Source organism: Salmo salar, chromosome 05 (genome assembly GCF_965601325.2).
Source record: "Salmo salar chromosome 05, fSalSal1, whole genome shotgun sequence".
NCBI classification, from domain to species: domain Eukaryota; kingdom Metazoa; phylum Chordata; class Actinopteri; order Salmoniformes; family Salmonidae; genus Salmo; species Salmo salar.
In genome coordinates this window covers 89,922,668-89,945,435 of record NC_138295.1, presented here as the reverse complement: position 1 = coordinate 89,945,435, position 22,768 = coordinate 89,922,668, and the positions used below count along the sequence as shown (strand labels likewise).

General features: G+C 43.7%; 1 protein-coding gene across 1 annotated transcript in view; it reads right to left on the bottom strand.

The window, feature by feature from the left end:
- Positions 1 to 1,734: 1,734 nt before the first annotated feature.
- Positions 1,735 to 22,768, bottom strand: part of LOC106596763 (hyaluronan synthase 2) — a 29,496-nt gene continuing 8,462 nt past the window's right edge. The window contains exons 2-4 of the mRNA XM_045719285.2: positions 17,553 to 18,179; positions 6,188 to 6,289; positions 1,735 to 4,337 (exon numbers count right to left, since the gene is read on the bottom strand). Of these exons, the coding sequence (XP_045575241.1) occupies positions 3,402 to 4,337; positions 6,188 to 6,289; positions 17,553 to 18,179 (1,665 nt within the window). The 3' untranslated portion in view covers positions 1,735 to 3,401. The remainder of the gene's footprint in view (positions 4,338 to 6,187; positions 6,290 to 17,552; positions 18,180 to 22,768) is intronic.

The window sequence follows — 22,768 nt, the reverse complement described above, 5'->3', positions numbered from 1 at the left end:
ACGTAGTGATAGGTGTCAAACACACCCATCTGTCATTCAACAACCCCATTCCATGATTAGATGGTGAAAACACACCCATCTGTCATTCAACAACCCCGTTCCATGATTAGATGGTGAAAACACACCCATCTCTTTCAGAAATTCTTTGAACAAAAAAAGCAAATTTACGAAAGCGAATTATGAAAATGCATATATAACGTTTTGGAATAAAACTCTTCACATCTGTTCTATATCTACAGTATGAGTAGAACATTCACAACAGCCAATGTGTTCTTTAGAGTCTCAATGGTTTCTAGAACGGTTGAGTCATTCAGTCCCACAGATCCTCATGGTATATGTATCAGCTGTACTGCTAATGATTCCACTGTGCAGAGTCTGGCAGCTCTGACCAAGAACTGGAGCTCTGCATGCAGGAGAACATGACATGAGTTCCATACATTAATTCCCACAGACAGAGGGGAATAGCTGCAGCTCTGAGCGCTACTTTAACGCCTCCGGCAGAGCTGGGAATGGCGTTTCCCTGCTGACGCACTGCAGACCCTGGGTTCAAGTACTATTCCAAATCTTTTGCATACTTTCAGCATTTGCTTTAGCCTGCCTGGAGTGCCAGATTGGCGGGGTTTTACACTTTTGGAATGATTCCATTGGTTCCATTTCGCCAGGCAAGCTCAATCAAACATAGACAAAGTATGTATAATGATTTCGGATAGTTTTTGAACCCAGGTGTGACGCACTGGGGGACTTGGCTCCGGTGTTGCCCACATGTGCCGTTCTGGATGTATGACTGGGTCTCTCAGTCTGTTACTACAGTGAGGTAGCTAGACAGAGAAAACACAGCTGGCTTGGTGGCTGTGCAGTACTGAGAGAATTCACATTTACTTTTTCTTTCCATGACCCAACCAACCAGGAAGAAGCTGGATTTTTTTTGACCACCTGTTGAAAGTGGTATAGTACAGTGTTGCGGTTCCAGTTTTCCCCTTATGGTCTGAGACCAGACAAGAGTTTTCATCACAAATGGAACCCTATTCCCTATATAGTGTACTCCTTTTGACTAGGGCCATTTGGGAGCCACGTTGGAGACTGGACAGAAATACAGCAGATCTCAGGAGGATTTTAACAGCAGGTGTTCAATCCAATGTTAGTCTAGGAGGACTTGAACATGTCATATTGTGTGAGTAATAACCTAGTTCTGTACTCTGGAATGGGCTGCCTTGAATAATAGAGTATTGAGTTAGAATTCTGTGGGAGAATTCTGTGAGAGAATTCTGTTCATTAAAGAAAAAGAAAAATCTTCCCTATTAATACCGTGTGATGTATCTCATTCAAAGTGAGCTTCCTGGATGATCTGGGAAGATTAGTGAGAGGATGCTTATGGAATGGCCAAGCCTAGACGACTGATTTCACTACTCTGCTACTTTATACTAAAATGTTTGTGTGTACAATAAATAAGCTTCTCTGCCATGGCAACTCTCCACCCCCTGATTCTTGTCTGGAGAAAGGCCCTGTATCCTCCACATTCAGCTGTCTCCATTGAATCAATAAAACACAATAACAGCCAAACAGCAACATCCGCCAATGTAAACTAACACTACTACACTAGTGAGAATGTCTCATTTTATGTGCAAACAAGTGTGTTTTACTGACCATCAGTGTTATAAGACACGAGGGAGTCACACGTATTCATTATGGCATAGGTAGTATTACAGATTAATAATGACAACTTTCTAAACATAGTAAGACATTATTTTTTTTATTTTATTTTTTGGCACAACACAAAAGTGCTTCATGATAGTACTACCCATGATCCCAAAGTCACGGTTCAATATTCGGTCTGATCAATTTTAATAAGATGGACTAAAATGTGTTCTTAAACTCTCTAAAGAGTAAATACTCTGGAATAGATCATTACATCGATACATGATACATGAAAATGTATCTTTTGGGATTTTAATCTGATGTGGATTAACGCATTGTTTATACAATTTTCAGAATGCATCATGTTACGAATGTCCTCATGTGAACTCGTATGAAACCTTGAAAACTATTTCAGGAAGTCCGACAGTAAGGCAAGAGGTGGTCAAAACCGCCGCCTGAAGAGATACTGCGTGGCAGGCTTTTGCTCCAGCCCTGCCCTGCAGTAACAGTTAGCCTGGTCCCAGATCAGCTTGTGCTGATCAGTAGAATAGAGTGTGTTAGAGCTAGCCTGGTCCCAGATCTGTTTGTGCTGTCTTGCTAATTTAGATTTGAGAAAGGCTATGTTAAGATTAGGGCTGGAGCAAAATCCTGCAGAACGGCTACCTCTCCAAAACGAGTATTGGTCTCTATAAGGTCTGAAATGTATATTCAAATATATAATTATCTATAAACCACAGAATGTTCTTATAAATATTGCTGGTTATCTGTCAATGTACATAAAAAACACAGGTTAATCACCCTTCTTGTATTCAATAACTTATCCCTAGAATTGCATTTTATTGTTATCATTGCAGACAAAAACCCAGCTGTTAACTTCACATTTTTTGGTCAGATACACATCATTGTTATAACAGTTGAATGCACAATGTATTTTTTTCTCCCCATCTTATATAAAAATGAATGAAAATAAAGAATCTTTGGTGGTTATTAAAGCAAAAATAGAATTAAAAAAGTCTATATAAAAAGGCATTAAAATATAATATGTAACTTACAAAGTAACAAGTCAACAGATACAGCATGGCCAAAAGAACTGAGAAATTCCAGCTTTGACTTTCATTAAGAACTGTGTATAAAAAAATGACAAATATGACCAAAAACATCATAAATTATGTTATGATCAAGAACGAGCCATTTTCTGGGTGCATCCCGATCACTCACTCATACAATGAAAAGCATAACCACTGAGGTATTTCATCTTCAAATGACTCTGTCAAGCATTATGCACAATGAGAGTGAGACGTAAAAGTGCATAGGACATTATGCATATCATCTCTGTGTATCTATGTGGAAAAACAGGATGTCCATTTGGTGGTTTTCCATTTGGCAAAACACATCACCAACAAGAGTTCCATTTTTTATTTCTTTTTTACCTCATCACCATAATATTTCAGAAGGAAATATCTGTAGTTTCTTGTATCAGTCAGTCACAGCAGCAATGATATCGCTCTTTTGGCATTGTCACTTCACGTCACCTGCCGAGAGTCCAACAATCAGAGCAGTTTGAGATTCTTCACTTTGTAAACGTTGAGAGGGAGAATGTCTGCATCTCAAACTGCACCCTGATCCCTAAAAAGTGTGTTACTTTTTGACCAGAGCCCTGTATGGACCCTGGTCAAAAGTAGTGCACTATACAGGAAATAGAGTGGCGTTTAAGACCCAATGGAGGAGTTTCAGGGGAGGAGGAGGAGGAGGAAAGGAGGGAGATGTCATACATCCAGCACCATATCATACTGCTGTTCTTTCTTCCTCTTGCCACATTTAGTGATCAGTACCATGTACAACGTCAAGAGCATGACCCAGTAGCTGGCGTACACTATCGCACCAACGATTAAGACTATCTTTTCAGAGTCTGGAAAAGGAAAATCTTTTCTGGTTTCCTGGACGACCGTATAGATAATGCCAAGGAAGAGGATGGTGAACCAGACCGATATGGGAACGAGCCCTACGAAGTTAGTCACGATCGTCTTCCTCCCTGACGTGCCCCAGCCAGCCTTGTTTATGGTGGCGATAGCGAACATCTTGGCCGGTAGCAGACTGGACATGTACAACACTGAGTAGAAGGACATGAAGACCATGACGATGTTGCCCCTCATGCAGGAGGCAAAGGAGGACTTGATGAGGGCGACCGCCTGGACGATCAATAGGAAGAGAAGGATATTCCAGATCCTCCCCTGGTAGAACAGCTGTATCGCCGTGGCGATGAGGAAGAAGGGGAAGAACCCAGTGATGACAGCCTCGTAGGTCATCCAGAGGTGGTGTTTGTGGAACCACATGGCGTTGTAGAGCCACTCTCTGAAATAGGACTTACTCCAGCGGGTCTGCTGGTTCAGCCAGCGTAGGTAGGTGATGGGGGTCTCGGTCAGGCACTTGGACCGGGCCGTGTACTTGGTGGCGTAGCCCAGGCTCAGCACGCGGTTGGTGAGGTGGCGGTCATCACCGAAGCTACAATGGCTGCCCATGAAGGTCTGGTTGTACCAATCCTCTATGAACTCGTGGAGCAGGTTGTTCCTGTACATTCCCAGTGGTCCGCTGATGCACTGGACGCAGCCGAAGTAGGACTGACACGCTCGCTCGATGTTGAAGGCCATCCAGTAACGGACGCTGCTAAGAAACGAGATCCAGGACTCGTATTTGTTCAGGATCTGTGGAGGAAGAAAGACACATAGGGTCAGGGTATTTAAGTTGGTTAACAACTGCTGTAAACACATTCTATAGTATTAGCATAGCAACCAAACGGCACAATCGTGGGCAATTGGTTTAAGGACCCCTAATTAGCAAAATAAAATGCTATCAACTCTCCCAGAGCTCTTACAAATGTTCCACCCTATCAACCTGCTATTGTGTAGAATTCTCACATGAGAGTAATCAATGTAAGCCTAAGGTATAGGCTAACTCAATTTTGTCAAGGAATGTCCTGTTGTGTAGATTCATTTTTATAGTTTGTATTATTTGGTATTCAGGGAACTTTAAAGTCAATAAGGCCAGATTTGGTCCTCAACAACTGTGTAGGCTTAACCATTACTCTTTCTCTTGTCCAGAAATACTTTACAGGATCATAAAAGAAAGCACTAAAGCTTTATTTTATGTACTGAAGCTTACTTGTTGAAAAAGCTATCAAAATACTATTAAGAGGTTTGTGTTTATTTCTTTGTAACTTCTAAATGTGGGTCGTAAAGGCATCAACATCACTACATCAGTTAATAAACCACAGTGTGAGAAGATTCTCTCAGCTTAACCTGGAGCAAATCTGAAGATTCTCTCAGCTTAACCGGAGCAAATCTGAAGATTCTCTCAGTTTAACCGGAGCAAATCTGAAGATTCTCTCAGTTTAACCCGGAGCAAATCTGAAGATTCTCTCAGCTTAACCTGGAGCAAATCTGAAGAGTCTCTCAGCTTAACCTGGAGCAAATCTGAAGATTCTCTCAGTTTAACCGGAGCAAATCTGAAGATTCTCTCAGTTTAACCTGGAGCAAATCTGAAGATTCTCTCAGTTTAACTGGAGCAAATCTGAAGATTCTCTCAGTTTAACCAGAGCAAATCTGAAGATTCTCTCAGCTTAACCGGAGCAAATCTGAAGATTCTCTCAGTTTAACCCGGAGCAAATCTGAAGATTCTCTCAGCTTAACCTGGAGCAAATCTGAAGATTCTCTCAGCTTAACCAGAGAAAATCTGAAGATTCCCACAGCCTCCCTATAGAGTCCACTACTGTTGGCCAGAGCCCAAATTGTGCTTATGGATCAAAGGGCTCTAGGTAAAAGTTGTGCATTCTATAGGGAATAGAGTTCCGTTTAGGCAGTGTAGACACGTAGACTACAGCAGTGCACTATATAAGGCAGGGGTCTCCAACCCCGAGTCCTGGAGAGCTACTGGGTGGTCAGGCTTTTTGGTCCAGCAGTAACACACCTGGATCTGCCAATCACGGTCCAGACTGAAGATCAGGATCATTTTTTACCAGCTTTGTTAGTGATGGGTCAGATCAGTGGAGGCTGCTGAGGGGAGGACGGCTCATGGTTTTCATGTGTTTGATACTATTTCATTCACTCCATTCCACTCCATTCCAGACATTATTATGAGTCATCCTTCCCTCAGCAGACTCCACTGGGTTAGATGACCCACCTGCACACCCAGTACATCTCTGAAAGCAGTTGGACAACCCTAGCTTTGTATTCATGCCGTATGTACTGTAGGTGCTGAACCACAGGAGGTTGGTGGCACCTTAATTGGGGAGGACGGGGCTCGTGGTAATGACTGGTGCGGAATGAGTGGAAAGGTATCAAATACATGAAACACATGGTTTGATGCCATTCCATTTACTCCATTCCAGACATTATTGTGAACCGTTCTCCCCTCAGCAGACTCCACTGTGCTGAACGCAACACTAGTCTTCTATCAACAGAAGACTGGAGCTGGTTTCAGCACCTACAGTACGGTACCAGGCTAGGAGAACACCGTCTCAGACAAACAGACTAGTCAATAACAATGGAGACATTACCTGGACGTCTCCTCCCACTCCTCCCACCATGGGGTCTTCCTCCAGAACCTTCACCATCTCCACAGAGGACGCAGGATCCAGCATAGTGTCAGAGTCACACACCTGAAACACAAGGGGGACACACGATCCTGTTGAATCCACAAAACACTTTACCCAAAACACTTCTCACGCTCTCTCTCTCTCAGAACACAAAGTTAGAAAGTTAAACTAGGCCAGAAGATCTCGTTACACGGACAAAGAGTCCTTCATCAACTTTTTGGGCGGGATATGTTTGTTTTATATTGGCCAATTTGACCAATCAGCAGCTCATTAATTACACTGATTACTGAAGTACAGTGTTGGTACATTAATTACACTGATTACTGATGTACAGTGTTGGTACATTAATTACACTGATTACTGATGTACAGTGTTGGTACATTAATTACACTGATTACTGATGTACAGTGTTGGTACATTAATTACACTGATTACTGATGTACAGTGTTGGTACATTAATTACACTGATTACTGATGTACGGTGTTGGTACATTAATTACACTGATTACTGATGTACAGTGTTGGTGCATTAATTACACTGATTACTGATGTACGGTGTTGGTACATTAATTACACTGATTACTGATGTACAGTGTTGGTACATTAATTACACTGATTACGGATGTACAGTGTTGGTACATTAATTACACTGATTACTGATGTACGGTGTTGGTACATTAATTACACTGATTACTGATGTACGGTGTTGGTACATTAATTACACTGATTACTGATGTACAGTGTTGGTACATTAATTACACTGATTACGGATGTACAGTGTTGGTACATTAATTACACTGATTACTGATGTACGGTGTTGGTACATTAATTACACTGATTACTGATGTACGGTGTTGGTACATTAATTACACTGATTACTGATGTACAGTGTTGGTACATTAATTACACTGATTACTGATGTACAGTGTTGGTACATTAATTACACTGATTACTGATGTACAGTGTTGGTACATTAATTACACTGATTACTGATGTACAGTGTTGGTACATTAATTACACTGATTACTGATGTACAGTGTTGGTACATTAATTACACTGATTACTGATGTACAGTGTTGGTACATTAATTACACTGATTACTGATGTACAGTGTTGCTTTGTGTTTCTTTGAAACTCTTTTGGATGTCAAGTTGAAGATTTGTTTGCAACGTGGATGTTTCCCCGGAAAGATTGTTCCAAAACAAGTTAGTGTCAAGTGGGAAGGTCCGTCAGTTGGTCAACAACCAACCGTGTGAGTAAAGTCATATTTGCAGCGATCTCTTCACAGATCAGAAAGGTTTCTTCAGTCACTCCTTAATTGGGAATGATTTCATTGGGGAAGTGAAGTCATTGGGGCCGGTGTAAGGAGGGCTGGGGTTTGGCTGGAAGGCTGGAAGGAAGGTTGATGTGCTGTTTGGGACGGCTTCCTAGACTGGAAGTGATACAGTAAGGTTGTGTTCTGACTGAGAGAGGGTTGTGATTGGTTGTGTTCTGACTGAGAGAGGGTTGTGATTGGTTGTGTTCTGACTGAGAGGGCTGGGTTGTGATTGGTTGTGTTCTGACTAAGAGAGGGTTGTGATTGGTTGTGTTCTGACTAAGAGAAGGTTGTGATTGGTTGTGTTCTGACTGAGAGAGGGTTGTGATTGGTTGTGTTCTGACTGAGAGGGCTGGGTTGTGATTGGTTGTGTTCTGACTAAGAGAGGGATATGATTGGTTGTGTTCTGACTGAGAAAGGGTTGTGATTGGTTGTGTTCTGACTGAGAGAGGGTTGTGATTGGTTGTGTTCTGACTAAGAGAGGGTTGCGATTGGTTGTGTTCTGACTAAGAGAGGGTTGTGATTGGTTGTGTTCTGACTGAGAGAGGGTTGTGATTGGTTGTGTTCTGACTGAGAGAGGGTTGTGATTGGTTGTGTTCTGACTGAGAGGGCTGGGTTGTGATTGGTTGTATTCTGACTAAGAGAGGGATATGATTGGTTGTGTTCTGACTGAGAAAGGGTTGTGATTGGTTGTGTTCTGACTGAGAGGGCTGGGTTGTGATTGGTTGTGTTCTGACTGAGAGAGGGTTGTGATTGGTTGTGTTCTGACTGAGAGAGGGTTGTGTTGTGATTGGTTGTGTTCTGACTGAGAGAGGGTTTTGATTGGTTGTGTTCTGACTGAGAGAGGGTTGTGATTGGTTGTGTTCTGACTGAGAGAGGGTTGTGTTATGACTGGTTGTGTTCTGACTGGGAGAGGGTTGTGATTGGTTGTGTTCTGACTGAGAGAGGGTTGTGTTATGACTGGTTGTGTTCTGACTGGGAGAGGGTTGTGATTGGTTGTGTTCTGACTGAGAGAGGGTTGTGATTGGTTGTGTTCTGACTGAGAGAGGGTTGCGATTGGTTGTGTTCTGACTGAGAGAGGGTTGTGATTGGTTGTGTTCTGACTGAGAGAGGGTTGTGTTGTGATTGGTTGTGTTCTGATTGAGAGAAGATGCGTTATGATTGGTTGTGTTCTGATTGAGAGAGGGTTGTGTTGTGATTGGTTGTGTTCTGATTGAGAGAAGTTGTGTTATGATTGGTTGTGTTCTGATTGAGAGAGGGTTGTGTTGTGATTGGTTGTGTTCTGATGGTGACAGAGATTTTGTAGTATAGCTGTATAGCTGTTTCAAAATGGTCATATATGGAGAAAGATCAAGACAGCTGTTTGAATTGTTTGAAAAGGAATACATTTTGATCGTGTAGCGCTGTGATAATTCAATTATATCTTTCTACTGTAAGAGAAATGTATTAAAACACAAATGGCATGAAAGGAGAGTAACTAAAGAGAATGATATGGCCAGAAGATAATCAAACCACTTCAGGAATAGACTTCTGTACCCCTAACCAGTCTATTGGTTTTGATACACAGAACACCAACACACATTCTCCCTTTCCCGGTGAGAACAGATACTCATGTGTAGTTTGGCATAGCCTGTTGGCACGTCTGCTAATGTGCACAACATTCCTCATGTTATTTTCATCATCTGTAGAGTGTTTGATTAAGCGATGCTGCATCACTACCATAGAAATGGAATTCTATTTCTTTGATCACTGCTCCTTGGCAACCAGTCCCATAGCAACGTTAGCACCAAACCTGTTCTGACAGGTCCATAAATGGCATGAATATTCACAGATCACCCGCAACAAATCACTGCAAAGACTACAGATGCTGAAAACGAAGGGGGAAAGTCCCATTTAATATTTATAGTTTGACTGTAAAAGAGGTAACAGATTGCAGCTGTAACGAGCCTCAGCTTGGGGAGATGACATGAAAACCGCTAATAATGAGTTGTTCCTTCGATAAGAGGTTATGGGGAATAGGTTGTGTAAAAGGTCTCCTCAGTAAAACATGTTCAATCTGGCGTCAGTCGGTTGACCTGTACCACAAATACCACAGGGTTTTTACATCACAAAAGGCTAAGGTCGGGGGTCATAAAGTCAGCAGACGAACAATGGATTCACTGATGTTCCATCTGGATCCATACTACACATAGGACATGTCCTCTGTCCGACAGACAGCGTTGTAGTCTTCTCCTAACGTAGGACATGTCCTCTGTCTGACAGACAGCGTTGTAGTCTTCTCCTAACGTAGGACATGTCCTCTGTCCGACAGACAGCGTTGTAGTCCTTCTCCTAACGTAGGACATGTCCTCTGTCTGACAGACAGCGTTGTAGTCTTCTCCTAACGTAGGACATGTCCTCTGTCTGACAGACAGCGTTGTAGTCTTCTCCTAACGTAGGACATGTCCTCTGTCTGACAGACAGCGTTGTAGTCCTTCTCCTAACGTAGGACATGTCCTCTGTCTGACAGACAGCGTTGTAGTCCTTCTCCTAACGTAGGACATGTCCTCTGTCTGACAGACAGCGTTGTAGTCCTTCTCCTAACGTAGGACATGTCCTCTGTCTGACAGACAGCGTTGTAGTCTTCTCCTAACGTAGGACATGTCCTCTGTCTGACAGACAGCGTTGTAGTCTTCTCCTAGCGTAGGACATGTCCTCTGTCTGACAGACAGCGTTGTAGTCCTTCTCCTAATGTAGGACATGTCCTCTGTCTGACAGACAGCGTTGTAGTCTTCTCCTAACGTAGGACATGTCCTCTGTCTGACAGACAGCGTTGTAGTCTTCTCCTAACGTAGGACATGTCCTCTGTCTGACAGACAGCGTTGTAGTCCTTCTCCTAACGTAGGACATGTCCTCTGTCTGACAGACAGCGTTGTAGTCCTTCTCCTAACGTAGGACATGTCCTCTGTCTGACAGACAGCGTTGTAGTCCTTCTCCTAACGTAGGACATGTCCTCTGTCTGACAGACAGCGTTGTAGTCTTCTCCTAACGTAGGACATGTCCTCTGTCTGACAGACAGCGTTGTAGTCTTCTCCTAACGTAGGACATGTCCTCTGTCTGACAGACAGCGTTGTAGTCCTTCTCCTAACGTAGGACATGTCCTCTGTCTGACAGACAGCGTTGTAGTCCTTCTCCTAACGTAGGACATGTCCTCTGTCTGACAGACAGCGTTGTAGTCTTCTCCTAACGTAGGACATGTCCTCTGTCTGACAGACAGCGTTGTAGTCCTTCTCCTAACGTAGGACATGTCCTCTGTCTGACAGACAGCGTTGTAGTCTTCTCCTAACGTAGGACATGTCCTCTGTCTGACAGACAGCGTTGTAGTCTTCTCCTAACGTAGGACATGTCCTCTGTCTGACAGACAGCGTTGTAGTCTTCTCCTAACGTAGGACATGTCCTCTGTCTGACAGACAGCGTTGTAGTCTTCTCCTAACGTAGGACATGTCCTCTGTCTGACAGACAGCGTTGTAGTCCTTCTCCTAACGTAGGACATGTCCTCTGTCTGACAGACAGCGTTGTAGTCCTTCTCCTAATGTAGGACATGTCCTCTGTCTGACAGACAGCGTTGTAGTCTTCTCCTAACGTAGGACATGTCCTCTGTCTGACAGACAGCGTTGTAGTCCTTCTCCTAACGTAGGACATGTCCTCTGTCTGACAGACAGCGTTGTAGTCTTCTCCTAACGTAGGACATGTCCTCTGTCTGACAGACAGCGTTGTAGTCTTCTCCTAACGTAGGACATGTCCTCTGTCTGACAGACAGCGTTGTAGTCCTTCTCCTAACGTAGGACATGTCCTCTGTCTGACAGACAGCGTTGTAGTCTTCTCCTAACGTAGGACATGTCCTCTGTCTGACAGACAGCGTTGTAGTCCTTCTCCTAACGTAGGACATGTCCTCTGTCTGACAGACAGCGTTGTAGTCCTTCTCCTAACGTAGGACATGTCCTCTGTCTGACAGACAGCGTTGTAGTCCTTCTCCTAACGTAGGACATGTCCTCTGTCTGACAGACAGCGTTGTAGTCCTTCTCCTAACGTAGGACATGTCCTCTGTCTGACAGACAGCGTTGTAGTCCTTCTCCTAACGTAGGACATGTCCTCTGTCTGACAGACAGCGTTGTAGTCTTCTCCTAACGTAGGACATGTCCTCTGTCTGACAGACAGCGTTGTAGTCTTCTCCTAACGTAGGACATGTCCTCTGTCTGACAGACAGCGTTGTAGTCCTTCTCCTAACGTAGGACATGTCCTCTGTCTGACAGACAGCGTTGTAGTCTTCTCCTAACGTAGGACATGTCCTCTGTCTGACAGACAGCGTTGTAGTCTTCTCCTAATGTGGGACATGTCCTCTGTCTGACAGACAGCGTTGTAGTCCTTCTCCTAACGTAGGACATGTCCTCTGTCTGACAGACAGCGTTGTAGTCTTCTCCTAACGTAGGACATGTCCTCTGTCTGACAGACAGCGTTGTAGTCCTTCTCCTAATGTAGGACATGTCCTCTGTCCGACAGACAGCGTTGTAGTCCTTCTCCTAACGTAGGACATGTCCTCTGTCCGACAGACAGCGTTGTAGTCCTTCTCCTAACGTAGGACATGTCCTCTGTCTGACAGACAGCGTTGTAGTCCTTCTCCTAATGTAGGACATGTCCTCTGTCCGACAGACAGCGTTGTAGTCCTTCTCCTAACGTAGGACATGTCCTCTGTCTGACAGACAGCGTTGTAGTCTTCTCCTAACGTAGGACATGTCCTCTGTCTGACAGACAGCGTTGTAGTCTTCTCCTAACGTAGGACATGTCCTCTGTCTGACAGACAGCGTTGTAGTCCTTCTCCTAACGTAGGACATGTCCTCTGTCTGACAGACAGCGTTGTAGTCCTTCTCCTAACGTAGGACATGTCCTCTGTCCGACAGACAGCGTTGTAGTCCTTCTCCTAACGTAGGACATGTCCTCTGTCTGACAGACAGCGTTGTAGTCTTCTCCTAACGTAGGACATGTCCTCTGTCTGACAGACAGCGTTGTAGTCCTTCTCCTAACGTAGGACATGTCCTCTGTCTGACAGACAGCGTTGTAGTCTTCTCCTAACGTAGGACATGTCCTCTGTCTGACAGACAGCGTTGTAGTCCTTCTCCTAACGTAGGACATGTCCTCTGTCTGACAGACAGCGTTGTAGTCCTTCTCCTAACGTAGGACATGTCCTCTGTCTGACAGACAGCGTTGTAGTCTTCTCCTAACGTAGGACATGTCCTCTGTCTGACAGACAGCGTTGTAGTCTTCTCCTAACGTAGGACATGTCCTCTGTCTGACAGACAGCGTTGTAGTCCTTCTCCTAACGTAGGACATGTCCTCTGTCTGACAGACAGCGTTGTAGTCCTTCTCCTAACGTAGGACATGTCCTCTGTCTGACAGACAGCGTTGTAGTCCTTCTCCTAACGTAGGACATGTCCTCTGTCTGACAGACAGCGTTGTAGTCTTCTCCTAACGTAGGACATGTCCTCTGTCTGACAGACAGCGTTGTAGTCCTTCTCCTAATGTAGGACATGTCCTCTGTCTGACAGACAGCGTTGTAGTCTTCTCCTAACGTAGGACATGTCCTCTGTCTGACAGACAGCGTTGTAGTCCTTCTCCTAATGTAGGACATGTCCTCTGTCTGACAGACAGCGTTGTAGTCTTCTCCTAACGTAGGACATGTCCTCTGTCTGACAGACAGCGTTGTAGTCCTTCTCCTAATGTAGGACATGTCCTCTGTCTGACAGACAGCGTTGTAGTCTTCTCCTAACGTAGGACATGTCCTCTGTCTGACAGACAGCGTTGTAGTCCTTCTCCTAATGTAGGACATGTCCTCTGTCTGACAGACAGCGTTGTAGTCCTTCTCCTAACGTAGGACATGTCCTCTGTCTGACAGACAGCGTTGTAGTCCTTCTCCTAACGTAGGACATGTCCTCTGTCTGACAGACAGCGTTGTAGTCTTCTCCTAACGTAGGACATGTCCTCTGTCTGACAGACAGCGTTGTAGTCCTTCTCCTAACGTAGGACATGTCCTCTGTCTGACAGACAGCGTTGTAGTCTTCTCCTAACGTAGGACATGTCCTCTGTCTGACAGACAGCGTTGTAGTCCTTCTCCTAACGCCGTAGTACGCCGGTCACATGGAGCTAGTCCTCGAACAAACGAGGGGTTGTCTGAGGACAGCTTGGGTGTCCTGGGGGGCTTTCCTCTCACAATGTGGTGAATATTACCCATAATGTACCTGCCAACAGAATAATGACACCGCAAAGCCATGCCGGGTAACACCTTACACTAAGTTTCTCTTACGCCTGTGTAGTTAAGTGTTACCCTATGCCACAATATCAATACATTCACACACAGTTATGGTGAGAATATAAGGTTTAGTTCTTTTGACCCTATGGGCCCTGGTCAAAAGTAATGCACTATATAGGGAAAAAGGGGTGCTATTTGGGACGCATTCGGGCCATGTTAGTTTATTGTGATGATCATGCAGCAACCGGTAGCTAAATAAAGGTCACGTCAAGTTCATCCACTGATGCAACATATCTTATCCGACATAACCTGACTACTAAGAGGAATGCTTAAAGGGACAACTCAATGTCATAGCCATCATCTCCAGCACCACTCCAACGTCAACATAGTTGAAAATGGCACGTTTCTATGTTTAGTAGTAAAAAAAGATGGAGGAAGGTAGGTGTTTCCAATGACATCATAAACTAATTAGTAGACAATTAGTAGGTAATTAGTAGATAATGCCTCCTCACAATTGGTTAAAATCACATGATGCACACCGATGATGTCATTGGAAACATCTTCTTCTATCTATTTTACTACAAAACATAGAAATGTGCAATTTTCACATATGTTGACGCAGGGATGGTTCTGGAGATAATGACTATGATGTAGATATTTTTATTTTTTATTTCCATTTAAGCAATTTGGAGTAATTCAGTTTAAACTGGCTACCTTTGAAAGGACATGGCCTTAGAGAACAATCTGTCATGTCTGTGTTGAACTGTCGAGGCCCTCTGCTCCAATAGTAGCTAAAAGGAATAAAAGCGTCAGCATGCTTCAGTTCGGCTGAATCTTCACCCTGGAATTATTTTCCAACAGTCTTGAAGGAGTTCCCACTTATGCTGAGCACTTGTTGGCTGAAGCTAGTCGAACCGAACGAGTGTGCTCGCATACTCTCTTAAAAAGACCTTCACTTTAAAAATGATAAAAGAGCGGCAATAGTACTGTTTGTCCATTTTGACATGCCGTAGCCAGTATACACTTCCTCAAAATAGTCTGAATTAATCTAAGATAACTCAAGAAATCTGTTTTTTGCCGAAGTGATCTTAGTCACACAATTTTACATCTAACTAAGATGTTTGGTGCAGTGTTTTTCAATTAAAAAATGTGCATGAAAACAAGTCGTCTTATGTTGAATGACAACAAAGACTTTATTGAAGAATCCCTACCGTTGACCAATCACCGACGAAGGGGTGGAAACTTCAGACACCGAACTTAGGCTTGCCTCCAGAAAAAAAATGTGTGTGCACGAACAGCTGAAAAAACCCTGACCGTAGTCCAAAACTAACTAAAATGTCACAAAATGTTGTTATAATACAGTATATGCACAAACTCTACCGAACTGTTTTGGCACCCTATTTCCTATATACTGCACTACTTTTGACCAGGGCCCTTAGGGTAGTGATCAAAAGTAGTGCACTATGTTTGGGAATAGGGTGCCATTTGGGACGTAACCTAAGTCAAGTCAAGTAAGTCATCTGTGTGTTGCCAAGCCAAGGCTTTAACCGTCACGATCAGGTACGTTAGACAGACGACCCCACAGTGAGAATAACCACACAGGTCTGGTAACGAATAGCTAGCTAAAACAGATCTGTGACAAGACCAACACAGTTAGCCCTCCATAAGCTTTGGATCAGAGGTTAGAATTATAACTGAAACCAGGAGTTTACGGTGGAAAGACAGCAGTGTACTAGGCTGCGTCCCAAATGGAGCCCTAGGGGCCCTGGACAAAAGTAGTGCACTGAATAGGTCCCATACACTCCAGTATTATCCAGAGCAGTTTGATCAGACCTACACTCCAGTATTATCCAGAACAGTTTGATCAGACCTACACTCCAGTATTATCCAGAGCAGTTTGATCAGACCTACACTCCAGTATTATCCAGAGCAGTTTGATCAGACCTACACTCCAGTATTATCCAGAACAGGTTGGAGGACCTACACTCCAGTATTATCCAGAGCAGTTTGATCAGACCTACACTCCAGTATTATCCAGAGCAGTTTCATCAGACCTACACTCCAGTATTATCCAGAGCAGTTTGGAGGACCTACACTCCAGTATTATCCAGAGCAGTTTGATCAGACCTACACTCCAGTATTATCCAGAGCAGTTTGATCAGACCTACACTCCAGTATTATCCAGAGCAGTTTGATCAGACCTACACTCCAGTATTATCCAGAGCAGTTTGATCAGACCTACACTCCAGTATTATCCAAAGCAGTTTGATCAGACCTACACTCCAGTATTATCCAGAGCAGTTTGATCAGACCTACACTCCAGTATTATCCAGAACAGTTTGGAGGACCTACACTCCAGTATTATCCAGAGCAGTTTCATCAGACCTACACTCCAGTATTATCCAGAGCAGTTTGGAGGACCTACACTCCAGTATTATCCAGAGCAGTTTGGAGGACCTACACTCCAGTATTATCCAGAACAGTTTGGAGGACCTACACTCCAGTATTATCCAGAGCAGTTTGATCAGACCTACACTCCAGTATTATCCAGAGCAGTTTGATCAGACCTACACTCCAGTATTATCCAGAGCAGTTTGATCAGAACTACACTCCAGTATTATCCAGAGCAGTTTGGAGGACCTACACTCCAGTATTATCCAGAGCAGTTTGATCAGACCTACACTCCAGTATTATCTAGAGCAGTTTGGAGGACCGACATTTCAGTATTATCCAGAGCAGTTTGGAGGACCGACATTCCAGTATTATCCAGAGCAGTTTGGAGGACCTACTCTACAATATTATCCAGAGCAGTTTCATCAGACCTACACTCCAGTATTATCCAGAGCAGTTTGATCAGACCTACACTCCAGTATTATCCATAGCAGTTTGGAGGACCTACACTCCAGTATTATCCAGAGCAGTTTGATCAGACCTACACTCCAGTATTATCCAGAGCAGTTTCATCAGACCTACACTCCAGTATTATCCAGAGCAGTTTGATCAGACCTACACTCCAGTATTATCCAGAGCAGTTTCATCAGACCTACACTCCAGTATTATCCAGAACAGTTTGGAGGACCTACACTCCAGTATTATCCAGAGCAGTTTGATCAGACCTACACTCCAGTATTATCCAGAGCAGTTTCATCAGACCTACACTCCAGTATTATCCAGAGCAGTTTGGAGGACCTAAACTCCAGTATTATCCAGAGCAGTTTGGAGGACCGACATTCCAGTATTATCCAGAGCAGTTTGGAGGACCTACACTCCAGTATTATCCAGAGCAGTTTGGAGGACCTACTCTACAATATTATTGTATAACTATTCACAATGTAGTATATACAGCACAGTTGGTGCTGTTTACTTAGTAAATGTTAATGTAGGAAGTTAATACACGCCTTGGGATAGTAGCTAATGTGGATACTGTCACTTTTAAAGTTCCTCACTGAGAATACTGTGTTTTGACACGATGCTATGCAACATGATCTGACTCCAACCTATTAGCCTACAGGTCTCCCCACTTTGTCTGAGTTGGACTGAGTGCAGAAACATATGTAAATGGGTTTCACGCTGAGCTCTAGCACTCTGTGAACAGCATTAGCCTTACAGCCGTAGGGCTACAGTACATACACAAGGCCTCCACACCATCCTTTTAAAGAAAGAAAGCACAAAAGGGTCTTTGTGTACCCCACCGCCCCCCTCCAACCCCTCCTCCCCCCAGGACTTACCTGAACATAGTCCACACTCCTCCCCAGGGCTTTGAAGGCTGTGTACATTACTTCCCTCTTGCCTCCCCACTTCTGCATGATGCAGACACATTTATTATTGAGCACAAGGCGCGAGATGGCCTGTAGGCTCTCAGCGTACATCTCGTCCGTCTCCTCAGGTCCCCGGTGGTGGTAGTTGTTTTTCCAGACGTACGTGGTGGCTTTATCCCACCCCATGATCTCCCGGAAGATCTCCATCATGTAGTTGTCGTCCTCGTTATTCCCGTCGATCACCATGATGACCTTGATGCCCGGGTAGGTCAACCTCTTGACCGATACCAAACACTTCCTCAGGTAGGCCGGGTCCTCCTGATAGGCTGCAATGCACAGGGCCAGTGATTTGGTGAGTTTGATGGGCGTCTCCAGGGATCTCCTCATGTTCCGGTGTTCTAGGACAGCAAACAGGCTCTGGATGATGAGGTGGACGACCAGGATGGCCCCGTACAGCCCGAAGGACAAGTGGTTTCGTGCCGTGGTGAAAAACTGGTAGCCCATGATGTAGGCGGTAGAGATTCCCACGAGTAGCGAGACTCCAAACATTGTCGTCCCGAAAATTCTTAGGTAGGTGAGAGCTTTGTCACATTTCATCTGGAAAAGCAAACCAGAACAGAATCATTGTCAATGTCAAATGAGATGACAGTAGAGACATACAGTGGGATCAATAATGAGATGACAGTAGAGACATACAGTGGGATCAATAATGAGATGACAGTAGGGACATACAGTGGGATCAATAATGAGATGACAGTAGAGACATACAGTGGGATCAATAATGAGATGACAGTAGAGACATACAGTGGGATCAATAATGAGATGACAGTAGGGACATACAGTGGGATCAATAATGAGATAACAGTAGGGACATACAGTGGGATCAATAATGAGATGACAGTAGAGACATACAGTGGGATCAATAATGAGATGACAATAGGGACATACAGTGGGATCAATAATGAGATGACAGTAGGGACATACAGTGGGATCAATAATGAGATGACAGTAGAGACATACAGTGGGATCAATAATGAGATGACAGTAGAGACATACAGTGGGATCAATAATGAGATGACAGTAGGGACATACAGTGGGATCAATAATGAGATGACAGTAGAGACATACAGTGGGATCAATAATGAGATGACAGTAGAGACATACAGTGGGATCAATAATGAGATGACAGTAGAGACATACAGTGGGATCAATAATGAGATGACAGTAGGGACATACAGTGGGATCAATAATGAGATGACAGTAGAGACATACAGTGGGATCAATAATGACATGACAGTAGAGACATACAGTGGGATCAATAATGAGATGACAGTAGGGACATACAGTGGGATCAATAATGAGATGACAGTAGAGACATACAGTGGGATCAATAATGAGATGACAGTAGAGACATACAGTGGGATCAATAATGAGATGACAGTAGAGACATATAGTGGGATCAATAATGAGATGACAGTAGGGACATACAGTGGGATCAATAATGAGATGACAGTAGGGACACTGGGAGGACATTGATACGGTAATTACTAAATGAACACAGCTTCAGATATTAATTGGTCAACTTGTTAGAAATATACAGAAGACATAATGATGATAATGATGATATATGTACCTAATAATCACCATAATGATGATATTGATGATAAATGTACCTAATAATCACCATAATGATGATAATGATGATAAATGTACATAATAATCACCATAATGATGATATTGATGATAAATGTACCTAATAATCACCATAATGATGATAATGATGATAAATGTACCTAATAATCACCATAATGATGATATTGATGATAAATGTACCTAATAATCACCATAATGATGATAATGATGATAAATGTACCTAATAATCATCATTACGATGTGTCACAGTAAAAGCTCTAACTCTACTCTGTCACCATAGCAACAGACTCCATGTTTTACAACAACAAAAAAACAGGACAAGACAGACTGTAAACAGACTCCTTCCATCCCTCTCTCCCTACATCCCCCTCCCCAAAATCCCCCTCTAAATGTCAGATGGTTCTCTATGGCCGATTGTTCCAAGTCTCTTTATTAATGCTGCATCCCATCTGCTGGGCAGACGTAAGAGTGGAGCGAGAGAGCGAGCACCACCCTCTGACATCATCTGTTTATATCTCCGTGGGAAGACAAGAGCAGGGAAATGTAAAACGCTGCCTCTCCAGTAAAGACCCTTCTGCCACATTGAAGAATATGCTGCTACATTTGATCAGTTTAGGCAGTAGGAGGGTGGCACCTTTTGTTTAAGGCTTAGACATGTGATAGTTTAAGTGACACTTCAAGGTGTCTAATGCCGTTGAAAAGCAATGAAACACTATCATGTCTTGTTTTATTTAAATGCCAGTTTTTTGGGTCTCCACTAAAGACCCTTCTGTCACAGTGATGCAGGTAGTAGTGCATCTTGTTACTTTGTTTTAATTAAAGATCTTGGATCTATCATAAGTGACACTTTGATGTGTCCAATGCTGCCTGCATGGGTCTGTCCAGTAACACTAAAGACCCATCTGTCACAATGGAGCACAAAGTGGTACGCCTTGGTCAAGTAAAGGCTAAGGTCGTCTTGGTAGACTAAATTAAAGGCTGAGGTCGTCTTGGTAGACTATATTAAAGACTGAGGTCGTCTTGGTAGACTATATTAAAGATTGAGGTCGTCTTGGTAGGCTATATTAAAGGCTGAGGGCGTCTTGGTAGGCTATATTAAAGGCTAAGGTCGTCTTGGTAGACTAAATTAAAGGCTGAGGTCGTCTTGGTAGACTATATTAAAGGCTGAGGGCGTCTTGGTAGACTAAATTAAAGGCTGAGGTCGTCTTGGTAGACTATATTAAAGATTGAGGTCGTCTTGGTAGGCTATATTAAAGGCTAAGGTCGTCTTGGTAGACTATATTAAAGATTGAGGTCGTCTTGGTAGGCTATATTAAAGGCTGAGGGCGTCTTGGTAGGCTATATTAAAGGCTAAGGTCGTCTTGGTAGACTATATTAAAGGTTGAGGTCGTCTTGGTAGGCTATATTAAAGGCTGAGATCGTCTTGGTAGGCTATATTAAAGACTGAGGTCGTCTTGGTAGGCTATATTAAAGGCTGAGGTCGTCTTGGTAGGCTATATTAAAGGCTGAGGGCGTCTTGGTGGGCTATATTAAAGGCTGAGGTCGTCTTGGTAGGCTATATTAAAGGCTGAGGGCGTCTTGGTGGGCTATATTAAAGGCTGAGGTCGTCATGGTAGGCTATATTAAAGACTGAGGTCGTCATGGTAGGCTATATTAAAGGAAGAGGTCGTCTTGGTAGGCTATATTAAAGGCTTGTAGTATAAGTTGCAGTCCAAGGCTGTCCAAGGCTGTCTAAAAGCAAAGAAACCCTGACATGTCTTGTTTGACTTGAGTACTAGTTATTTGAGTTTTTAAATCAGCCGCCTCCTTGACTTGGAATAAGGACTAGATTCCCTAGATTCCCTACATACTGGTCTGAAACTAGATTCCCTACATACTAGTCTGAAACTAGATTCCCTACATACTGGTCTGAAACTAGATCCCCTACATACTGGTCTGAAACTAGATTCCCAACATACAGGTCTGAAACTAGATTCCCAACATACAGGTCTGAAACTAGATTCCCTACATACTAGTCTGAAACTAGATTCCCTACATACAGGTCTGAAACTAGATCCCCTACATACTAGTTTGAAACTAGATTCCCTACATACTGGTATGAAACTAGATCCCCTACATACTGGTCTGAAACTAGATTCCCTACAGTACATCCTGGTCTTGACGAGAAGGAAATAAACTGTCGGGGGAGGTTCTCTTCTGCACTGTTCAACCAATCCAGTAAATGTGGAGGATGAGTTAAGATGGAGTGTCTCCTTGTTAACATCCAAAAGTGGAAGTCACGCGAAGTCACAGGCTCTCTTTCCATTTCCCCTGAAAACTGGAACATCCATCTGGTTGTTAGGGACTCAGCAGAGGCTACTCTCCATGAAAGACCCCTCTATCTGTCACAGTGAAGAAGAAGGTGGTACATCGTGGTTAAAGTCTTGGATATTTGATTGCATAAGTGACACCTTGAAGTGTTTCGATGCTGTTGTGAAGCAAAGAAACCCTGATATGCCTTGTGTCTAGACTGTAGTTTGGTTTCTTTTTATAAAATCAGCCACCTTCTTGGCATGGATTAAGGCCTGGATCACTTGATACAGGATGAAAAGTGGATGTAATCAGTGTGTGAGGCGAGCTGAGTGCTGAACTGGCATGTTTCTGGACTTTAAGCGTCATCACATTTACAAGACATCTGACTCCATTCCCCTCCATATGTTCCAAGTCCCCACCACTTGGCCAACTGGTTAACCTAACGCATTGGTGTTAACGTCTGTAGTGTTAAACCAGTACAAAGAGTGTCCCAACCCTAAAATCTTTATTTTCAAGTCTCACTGTTGTAGGCTACACTTTGTGTCAACTGTGAACCTAAACCCCCCCTTCAGAGGGTGCTAAAACAGCCTAGATAGCTAAACCCTGCGGGCCAGATGCAGAAGTATTAACCACTAATGTGTGTTTGAAGTGACGTTTTGCACCCCCCCCCCCTCTTAACACCCTTGTTGTTCCGGACCCTATGTAGATCTAAACCCTGGTTTGATGTTGATGATGATGTGTTTTTCTGTGTGCCAAACACCAGATATTGTTGTTGATGGGGGCCAGGGTGAAGTGCTCATCTTGGAAGTGGGCTGCTCATTTGACGGCTACTTGGAGCAGGCCTTTGCCGAGAAGCTGCTTAAGCACCAGTCCCTCGTGGCACGCTTGGACAGCTTCGGGTGGAGCCTCCAGATTGTGGGCCTGACAAAAACTAGGACAAAGAAATTGGCTAGGTACTGCTCTGTTTCAGCTGTAGTGGACTGTTTGGAGAAGGAGGTGCTTTCTGTACCCTTGAGTGCCATGCATACAGGGACCTTTGAAATGTTTCAATTGAATGGTGGATTGAAATAAAATGTAATTGGTGGATGTAAATAAAGTATGTCAAATGTGTGTGTGTGTGTGTGTGTGTGTGTGTGTGTGTGTGTGTGTGTGTGTGTGTGTGTGTGTGTGTGTGTGTGTGAGACATTGAGGGTGTCATCAACGTATTGAGATGATGTCACCTCACAGTTGCACAAGGCCCT